The sequence below is a fragment of the Arachis hypogaea genome, chromosome 9, assembly GCF_003086295.3.
Source record: "Arachis hypogaea cultivar Tifrunner chromosome 9, arahy.Tifrunner.gnm2.J5K5, whole genome shotgun sequence".
Lineage (NCBI taxonomy): Eukaryota > Viridiplantae > Streptophyta > Magnoliopsida > Fabales > Fabaceae > Arachis > Arachis hypogaea.
The window spans coordinates 109754157-109764565 of NC_092044.1; the positions used below are offsets into that span (position 1 = coordinate 109754157).

The window sequence follows — 10409 nt, forward strand, 5'->3', positions numbered from 1 at the left end:
AGTAAAGCAACAAGACACAAGGACCCCCACTAACCCAAGGACATAAGCAAAAGCTCTGCTGTGGATCGTGGTTGTGCAAAACACAAGCTTGCAAAGAGTAGTAGCAGCAAGAAAATGGAGCAGAATACAAAAGGAGAAGCATGCCAAGGAAGAAAGCAAAGAAAGGACCACAGAGATGGTGGACGAGCTCCTCGGACAGCAGAGGCGGTGGAGCAGAATGGAGCAAGGACTACATGCCAGCTGAGACAGCTCCAACATGCAGTTGGTACAAGGAAATGAAAGAGGAAATGAAAGAGGCAACAATGAAGTCAAGTTGAAGATATATAAGAAGCCTCTCTTTATAATTTGGAGGCAAGAAAAAGAGAACACACATACAGAGCACCATCTCATACATTGAGCTGGAATCTTTTTCTTCTACTCAAGCTTAATTATGATTTTTGTGTTATGGCTGTCTTGCGTTATTTTCTGTTTTGAGAAAAGGCAAATATGTGAGGTTCAAAAGCCAAGAGAGAAAAGGTAAGAGTGATGCAAAATAGCCACTTTTTCTTCTGATGTAATTTGGGTATATGAACTAGGATTAGTTCCCCTTGCCTAGTTGGGATAGCACTGGGTGAAGTCTGAATCTGTTTGATTCCCCTTCCAAGTTGGGACAGCACTTTGGGATGCTAAGCTTTGGGAAGAAAGCTTAGGGGTAGATACTAGTTGAATTAGGAATTAATTCAATAGTATTGGTGTATGTAACCTGAGAATTATAGTGAAAATTTCACCATGGTTTGTGGTGGAGACTGGATGTAGGATTCATGGCACTGAGAATCCGAACCAGGATACATGCTGGCCTTCTTTCTCTCTTCTCTACTCTTTTAACGTTCTGCGTACGAGACAATTTCAAATAATCTCCTGCAATTTAAGCTTCCACTACAACAGAGTTTGAAATTCTAAGTTTTAAGCTAACTTGATTCAACCCCCTTCTCAAGTTCATATGAACCATCATAAACAAACATAAAAATTCACATATAACTAGCACCCATTACCTAACTTTATCTTTTAAGTATTGATGGCTATGATCCATGAACATGTGTGACGTGCAATCTACCTTTTTACTAACTTTCTGCGATATTTTGATTGATCCAATGAATCAACAATATGATGCTGAAATTTCAAACACAAAAAATGCCAACAAATCTCAGAAAATGCAATGCATTGCTACTCGATCTTTCTTTTCTTTTTTTTTTTATTTTATTTTTTTGCAACTATAATTCGGTGCCAAACCGCAGCTATTGCCTATAATTCATTAACTTGTTGACATAAAGAAGATTTGTTCTAATTGAGTCTCTGCACGCTAACACACTTAAATTATTCGAAGTCAACTCCAATCAAATTTCTAATTACTTTACACCCATTTGTTGAAACTAGTTAGTTGATCAGTTGGATTGGATTTGGTTCATGCCTTTTGGAAAACCTTTTAGCCACAACCATGCATTTATTGTTAAAAAAAAGTCAACTATTAAATATATAAAGAAATTTTGAACCCCCAAAAATATTGAAGAGAGGGTTGAGGCCTTGAGGGGTTAATAATTGTGAGAAAGAAATATAAGAATCAGGCAGATTGATGTCGGCTCCCCAAGTCCCCAGTCCCCACCTTTTTAAGGACTGTGTATAAAATTCTATCCTTTTTTTGTGATTGAACATAACACAAAAAAAGATTTAAAAAAAAGAGTAATACTCTTATTTAGTAATAATGTCTAAATAATCAGCTGCTTTGTTTGTTATGCGCTGAATAAGCACTAAAATAGTTGTCCAATTGCGTTGGAGCATCTCTTTGATTTTGTTAAGTAGATCAAAATCATTCGTAATCACGCTAGTTGTGTCTCGTAAAACAAAAAAAAAAAACGCATCAGGATTATCAGTTTCACATATAATCTCTTTACACTCGCAATTCCAAAGCCCTTTTCAAATAGACTCTATCCCTTTATTAAGTGACCGAGTAAGCAACAATTCTTTTTGGCAGTAAATAAATAAGGAGAGCAACATAATGGTTTTTTGTTATCTGAATATGTGTTCCAATTAAACAACATATATTATTAATTAAATTTTATTCTATATATTTTTTTAAACAGTTTTGTTACTCTTAATAAGAGATTGTCATTTTTTATTTTTATATTGGATTAATAATAATATTCTTTTAAATTATAGACGATTGATATGTTAATTTCAAATATAAAATGATTTAATTTGGGATGTAAAAGTTAGATTTTAAGTCGAATTTTTAATTTTTAGAGATACAAAAATTAAATCATCTGATTTTTTGGTATAAAAATTGAACCTTTCTTCAACTGTTTAAAAAAATTAGAAAAATTTGAGGAACGCATTTCGAATTCTCTAATTTTAATACTTCTTATAATTTTAAAACATATTAAAAATTATAATGTTAAAGAAAAAAATTAGGCGAGATTGTATGTTATATAGTATGTATGGCCCTGAAAATTATCGCAATCACTGCAAACAATAGAAGTATGGCGGCATCACATACATACATAGATAACTCCCACTTCATGCTGAGCTGATGGTATTCTTGGGAATATCCCTTTGTTTGAATCGAGGATTTTTGTACTCATGCAATTCCCTTTGATTTATAGTGTAATTCACTTTGATTTATAGTGAGAATATACTTTGATTTATAGTGTAATTCACTTTGAAATGGTCAATTACATTTCATACATGCATATTCTCTCTCCTGTGACCAATTCAAAGCTAAGGTACTTTTTATTTTTCTTGATTAGGACTCAATCAATAATGGTATTAAAAGGTTTATTGACTAAAAGTGGCTGTAGCATTATTAAATGGTAGCATAATCTATGATTTCACATGTCAAAATTTAACAAACTAGACCCAGAAAAACTCAACAAGCCTTGAATTACTAATTAATAATTACTAATTACTATATATACTTTCCCACTTCAACTAATAAATTAACCCCTATTTAAGAATCAAAGTTCTAGTACTGCTATTGTCATAAAACCACATATATATAGTTAAGACTTAAGAGATAGAATGAAAGCAATCGCTATAGAATGAAAACAAACGCCACAAACTTAATTATGTCTTTGATTGAAAACCCAACTTGAACGGCAAAGACACTTTCCACTCACCACAATAACACCCCAAGACTCCTCAACTAATGAAGTAAACTAATTCTACACGTCATATATAGATATACACTCACTATTGCTATTGCTATATATATAGTTTGGGGTGGTTTCTTTCTCTTATCTATTAGTATACACACACAAACAGACATTCCACTCATTATTAAGAGATATAGAGAAGATGAAGATGGGTGGTTCATCATCCTCGCCTGTAGTGGAATCAGCAACATGGTTCTGTGTGGTGGTGTTGGTGGGTATGATAATGTTGGGGTCCATAAGGGTTGATGATGATGGTGGTGGTGTTGTAAAAGGGGAGAAGCTGGGAGAGAGAAGGGTGTGTGATGAGATATATGTTGTGGGAGAAGGGGAGACACTTCACACAATCAGTGAAAAGTGCGGTGATCCCTTCATTGTTGAGAGGAATCCACATATCCATGATCCTGATGATGTTTTCCCTGGCCTTGTTATCAAAATCATCCAACACCACCACCACTAGCTACCTACCAACCACAACATACACATCATATACTACATAGTTTTTAGTTTAATTTTCTCTGTCTTTGTCATTCTATAACAGGAAGATCACATATATAAAGGGAGAAGTTCAACAACACATCTTGTAGTTATCTATAGTTATATACTTACATACATTAGCTAGGTTTCTTCTTATTCTTCTTCTTTTATTTAATCACTTTGAAGAATCATAATGAAAATATACAGTGTGGACTAGTTTGTGCCACATGAATATTTCCCAGAGAAATATGAGCTTCCCATTTTTATGTAAATTCAGGCATGTATAATATTGTTCTGACTTTATTTTGTTCTGCTCTGATGAGAGAAGAGAGAGGACTACAGTTGAACTTACAAGAGTTCCAAAAGCACAAATATTCTGATTAATTAGATGTATTTTCATATCCCTTCTAGTTTTATGTTATCTAATTATTATTCTTTGGAAATCAACAGTTGAATAGCCATGATATGTTTATTTGTCCCAAGATATGTAATGCCTCTAATAACGATTTGGAAGTGGTGGTTGTCTAATTTCATCTCCAACAATGGAAAGAAACGAAGCATACCAAGGAAAGAGACTTGAGTTTGAAGCTAAGTAATCATCATATACGCAATATAATTTGGAAGTATCATAATACTTTTGTCTTTCTTTTGAATTTGGGAATGTACGAAACAAAGAAAAATACGAAGGTAAGTGATTGAAGCCTTCTAGCTTTGAATTGATGGACACGTCTTTCCCATGACTTTTCAAACTAAATAAAAGAAATAGAACGTAGTCTTGGTATACGAGGTTAAATTTCCACAAAAGATACAAGCTAGTGTTTAAGAAATAGTAGTCCACGTCTATGTATCGGTTCCTCTCTTATACAACGTTTTGTACACTGACTGAATTATGAAGGAAAAATACATTGTCCATCATAACAAATGACGTATAGAAATACTTATAAGAAAAAAACCTACAAACTGTATTCGTAAGTGTCTCATGTCCTTTTTGGTAAGGAAGTACTGTGTTTATACCTTCAATTCCAGTTTGTTCCTTAAATCTTAAGTCATTATTACTTGAACTTAGCACGTGTCCACATTTCTGTGTCAGACACCAAAATTTTTCCCACTAAGTACTGTGTTGATTTTTTAGCTGGAGATAGACAAATATAAACCTGATTTTTACTCGAATTTTATGTGATATGGTGTAATCAAGTTAACTTAATTAATAAGGTTCTTTTTTTTCTTTTTCCCTTTGATGGAAACTTGTTTGTTAGTATGTTAATATGTCATTCCAATTCCTTATATATAGTATATAGTATATAGCATGGAGATATATTAAGCCATGCTATTTTAACTTTTAAGTCATGCATGTGACAAATCAATGAAGAAGTTCGTGGAATTTTGTTTATAATGATAGGCAAGGGAAGCATTTTCAACAAGTTCCAAGAACACTGAGTCTTTGTATGGAGTTGGCGTTGCAAATAGATGTTGTTGACCAAACAAATTATAATTGCAAGAGCAAATAAAGGGTGGTGGTTCATGAAGCGTTCACTTTAATAATGTTCTGGTTATGATAATATTACATTATATCATATATAAAAGGAGAGTTCAATTCTTTAACCCTGCACAATTATTCTACCATCTATCAAGTGAAGTTGTCCATCAATAATGGGTTGGGGTTTGAAGACATTTAAATGCTCATTTCTTATTTGGAGCCTTTTCTTTATTGGTTTATCTTATTCTGAAAATTTTGATTTTGAAAAAGGTAAACATTACTTTTTTTTATCATTATTATTAGATCTAATCATATGTAAGTCACTTAATTTTCTTTGATCTGTTCCATTCATGCAGCTCCAAAGTTCAAGTTTGTGAAAGAAGCAACTTTGGCACCACCAATCTTATATTATGATTATATAATAATTGGTGGAGGAACATGTGGTTGTCCACTAGCAGCAACACTTTCACAAGGTGCAAGAGTCTTAGTCCTTGAAAGGGGTGGTTCACCATACACAAACCCAGAGAAGATCAACATATACAACTTTGTCAGTGCACTGTCTGACATAAGCCCTTCAGCATTTGCACAGCAATTCATATCAAGGGATGGTGTCCTAAATGCAAGGGCACGTGTCCTTGGTGGTGGTTCTGTCCTAAATGCAGGATTCTACTCAAGAGCTAGTTTAAGGTACATAATGGAATCCGGGTGGAATGAAACTCTGGCAAAGATTGCATACAAATGGGTTGAGAAGAAGGTGGCTTTTAAGCCTACACTGCTGCAGTGGCAAGCAGCAGTGAAGGATGCATTACTTGAAGTTGGGGTGCTACCTTACAATGGCTTCACTCTTGATCACCTTTATGGGACTAAGATTGGAGCCACCATCTTTGACAAGGATGGTAATAGGCACACTGCTGCTGACTTGTTAGAGTATGCTGATCCAAGGAGGATTTCTGTTTATGTCCATGCCACAGTCCACAAGATACTTTTTAGATACAATATAGGTAATATTGGATATTCTTTTACTTTTCTTACTAAAATTCGATTAGCCTTTATAAGAATAAATACAAATACTTCTGTTAATGACTGAATGATTTATAAGTTCTTTCTGATTTAAATTTTAGATCTTATTTATCAGTAGATAAAATCATATTGACATGATACTCCACAAATATGATGTGAATTATAGACACACTGACTTGAATTATAATGTGCAGAAAGAAGGAGGCCTCAAGCTTATGGAGTGATTTTCAAAGATGCATTAGGAAAAATGCACAAAGCATACTTAGGAAAGAGACCAAAAAATGAGATAATTGTATCAGCTGGGGCCCTTGGAAGCCCACAGATACTGATGCTAAGTGGAATTGGGCCTGCAAGCCATCTGAAGGCCCATGGAATCAAGGTGGTTTTGGACCAGCCTCTGGTGGGCAAAGGTATGGCAGATAATCCAATGAATGTGTTGGTGGTTCCTTCTCCTTTACCTGTTGAAGTGTCTCTGATCCAAACAGTTGGAGTCACCAAGTTCGGTAGCTTCATTGAAACAGCCAGTGGATTGAGCATAGGTCATTCTTGGGCTGAAAGGCTTCAAGGGATCTTTGAATTTGTGTCCAACCAGGTTGGTATTGGTGCTAAACTGCTAATGCTGTATATTCATCACATTATTCAATTAGTTAATACTAATTAAGCATGAAATTATTTTTGGTTTGAACTTTTCAGAGTGGGAAACCATCATCAGTGATGTATCCACCAGAAACAAAGGAGGAGAGTGTTGGAGACACCATAAGATCACTATCCAATCCAATTCTGAGAGGAGGAGTCATCCTTGAAAAGATCATAGGACCAAGATCAACAGGGCATCTAGAACTCGTTACCACAAATCCCAATGACAACCCTTCAGTTACCTTCAACTATTTCAAGGATCCAGAAGACCTAAAGAAGTGTGTTCTTGGCATGAAAACAATCATAGATGTCATCAACTCCAAATCATTCTCAAAGTTCAGGTTCAAGAACATGCCTGTGGAAGCTCTCATTGACTTGATGTATCACATACCAATGAACTTGAGACCAAAGCATGCCTCTCCTACCCTTTCTTTGGAACAGTATTGCATAGACACTGTCTTAACTATCTGGCATTACCATGGAGGATGCCAAGTTGGAAAAGTTGTTGATCTTAATTACAGGGTTCTTGGTGTTGATGCTTTGAGAGTTATTGATGGATCCACCTTTTATCGCTCTCCAGGGACTAATCCTCAAGCTACTGTTATGATGCTTGGAAGGTACATGCTTATTAATTAATTGTTAATTAACCATTGTGCTTCATTATTATATATTAACAATCAGTATATATACATTTGTACAGATACATGGGAGAGAAGATTTTAAGGAAAAGATACTTCCCTGGAAAGAAGTGAAGGGATAATTCACTGGGTGCAAAATTTTTTAGATCCATAGTTTATTGTCGTGTATGACAATTCATTTTTCCAAAATATTATTACTTACTGAGATTTCAGATAATAAATATTTTTAGAAGAATGTATACTTCTTTCTTAATCTATTATTTACGGTGTTCAGAAAAAGCGTTGTTTTCCTGTACTTTCTCATAAAAACAATAAAAAGATTGAAGTAGAAAGATTCATGATAATTGTTACTATTATATAACTAAAGAAGCAGTGTTTAAATTTAAGCAATAAGAATAAGACATAATAAGCATTAGCATATGCTGATGGGGTACCCAATCAAACCCCCTAACACCTTCGTAAAGTGGAAGAAGCATCTAACTTTAATTCCATATCTTTTTTTTCTCTCTCCAAACCACTGATGGAGACTAAGAAAGATAAAGAATCTACTACTCAGAAGGAGCATTTTCAGGGGAAAAAAGAAGATTTACGTGTAGAATATTCACAGAGCATAAGGGTCCTCAATGTAAGCATATGCTTTTGGGTAATTGGTTTATTCCATCCTCTTCAATTGAAGTAGTGAACGGTTGCTTATAAATTAGAATGGTGATGGAAAGGTTTTGGTGCAAATTAAATTGTATAAGCAAAGGAGCTATAGGGCTTCTCTTTCTTGGCAGGAAATGAAGATATATACATATACATATACATATGTATGTATATGTTCTCGCCAAAGGAGAGTTGCCCTGTTGCTGCTTTAGCTTAATTTTCCAGTTTTCTATTCTGTTTTCTATATCTATATATATATAGCTCCACAGAACCTCCAAAAGGTAATAAATTAAAGTCTATGGCCTTCAACTTACTGAAATTTAATGTTGTGTATGTTTCATGGCTCATGCATTAAAGCTTTCTATTATTATTATGAGCACTACTGAGACTAAAATAAAGTATTGATTTACACGATGAATCATCAATGATATCATTCCATATCATTAAGCAGACAGCAGGCATTTTAATTTATTATATAGAAAGCAGAAGCCATTGTTGGGGTCCTGATCTCTCATGCATTCAGATATGGATGGCAAGCTAATTAAGGGGGTTACCTTCATTTCCTCGATCAACATTAAAACTCATAGCGGGAACTGCTTCTTTGCATGCATGTAATAACAACGCAAAGAATCCACCGCCCAAGGAGCATTGAAAATTAAGATTTAGGGACAACACTCTACAGATCATTAGTTACTTTTGCATATTAATTTTTCGATCATTGTATATATACACAAAAATTAATTATTAGAATAAAATATATATTAGAATATAAATTATACATTAAAAAATAGATGAAGTTAAGTATATATATATATATATATATATATATATATATATATATATATATATATATATATATATATAAAGATTAATTTTAGTAGTTAATTTTAATATATAAATATTTTTTTTTTTGTTGTATAACAATGGTAGCTCACTTTTTGTGGTTTTACTCGATCGAGACTACTATGTATTTGTTTGGTAATCATTAGACACTATGTAGACGACTTTCTGATTATATGTCAACTTGTAATTACCTCGTTTGCTTCTAGATTCTCGTTAATTAAAAGTCAAATGTCACAAAAAGTCTCTACAAGTTTTGGCAACAATATAATAGTCAACTAGTCGTATTCGTCGTGAAAGAGTTCTAACAGATATATATGTATCAGTACTACGTATATAGGATGCAAAAAAGAAAAGGTTATTTACGGAAAAAGAAAATAATTACTAAATTAATTATGATGTATTATAGATAAATATATATTATTTTAATTTAATTTTAGTATATAACAATATTAATATTGATAGAAATAAAACACAATTCCCTACTTGCAAGAATTAGAGGAGCAACAATATCCACTCACAACAAGTATTAACACCAGTACAATAATTCCCAATAGCAGCGGAAAAATCACATAAACCAGAAATTAGAAACAAGCTAACACACCAAGATTTTTAACGTGGAAAACCTCCTCAATGAGAGAAGTAAAAATCACGAGTCACCAAGACCAGGATATAGCTTCACTATGATGAAAAATAGGGTACAAGAGAGTCACAAATTACTGCACAAAATGTGCATACAACAAGCCAAACAACCCAAGCTTCAAAGCTTACAAAACAAGAGCAAGAAGATGAAAATACCACAAAAACAGAGCTATTGTGCGTGGCCAATATATCCAGCTATAGATGTCGAATTAAAGATCCGAATGGTGAAATTAAAGAATCAGATGTGTATACCACACTGTCCAAATTTGAGCTCGATCCAACGGTTAACGAATCTGTAGTGATCAATTTACAGAGATAGCTTTGTGTATGTGCGAAAATGACTTTCTCTCTTCTCTTCTCTCTAGTGTTTGGTATTCTCCTTGCAATTGAGACCTCTCTCACTCAACCCTAACTCACCTCAGCCACTTCAACTATTCATGGATTTGGATACTAGCATTTGATCTTTTTTCTCCACATAGGAAGGGAGCCCAAAAACCCAACAAATCTCCCCCTCATGACTATGTGGAGGTAATCGCCACTCCGGCGATTAAGCAACAAACTTCAAACTTCCATCTTGGTAATGCCTTGGTCATCATATCAGAACCATTCTCATCAATATGAACCTTTTTAAGTTTCAACAACTTAGCATCCAAAACATCACGTATCCAATGATACCTCACATCAATATGTTTGGATCGAGAATGAAAACTAGAGTTTTTACCAAGATGTATAGCACTTTGACTATCGCAAAACAACACATACCTCTCTTGAGCAGACCCGAGTTCCTTCAAGAATTCTTCATCTAAAGCATCTCCTTGCACGCTTCGGTAATGGCAATAAACTCGGCATCGG

At 34.1% G+C, this 10409-nt stretch overlaps 2 protein-coding genes and 1 long non-coding RNA gene across 3 annotated transcripts; all 3 read left to right on the forward strand.

The window, feature by feature from the left end:
* Window positions 1-3333: 3333 nt before the first annotated feature.
* On the forward strand, window positions 3334-3642 carry LOC112711689 (uncharacterized). The gene has a single exon (XM_025764396.3). It carries the CDS (start codon window positions 3334-3336, stop codon window positions 3640-3642), a length of 309 nt encoding a protein of 102 aa, XP_025620181.2.
* Window positions 3643-5696: 2054 nt separating this feature from the next.
* On the forward strand, window positions 5697-7675 carry LOC112711690 (protein HOTHEAD). The gene is made up of 4 exons (XM_025764397.3): window positions 5697-6137; window positions 6351-6748; window positions 6850-7409; window positions 7493-7675. Exons 1-4 carry the CDS (start codon window positions 5831-5833, stop codon window positions 7542-7544), a joined length of 1317 nt encoding a protein of 438 aa, XP_025620182.2. The 5' UTR covers window positions 5697-5830; the 3' UTR covers window positions 7545-7675.
* Window positions 7676-8164: 489 nt separating this feature from the next.
* LOC140175003 (uncharacterized) lies at window positions 8165-8839 on the forward strand. The gene is made up of 2 exons (XR_011865172.1): window positions 8165-8356; window positions 8599-8839. It is a non-coding gene; the product is annotated as an uncharacterized lncRNA (long non-coding RNA).
* The last annotated feature ends 1570 nt before the right edge of the window (window positions 8840-10409 follow it).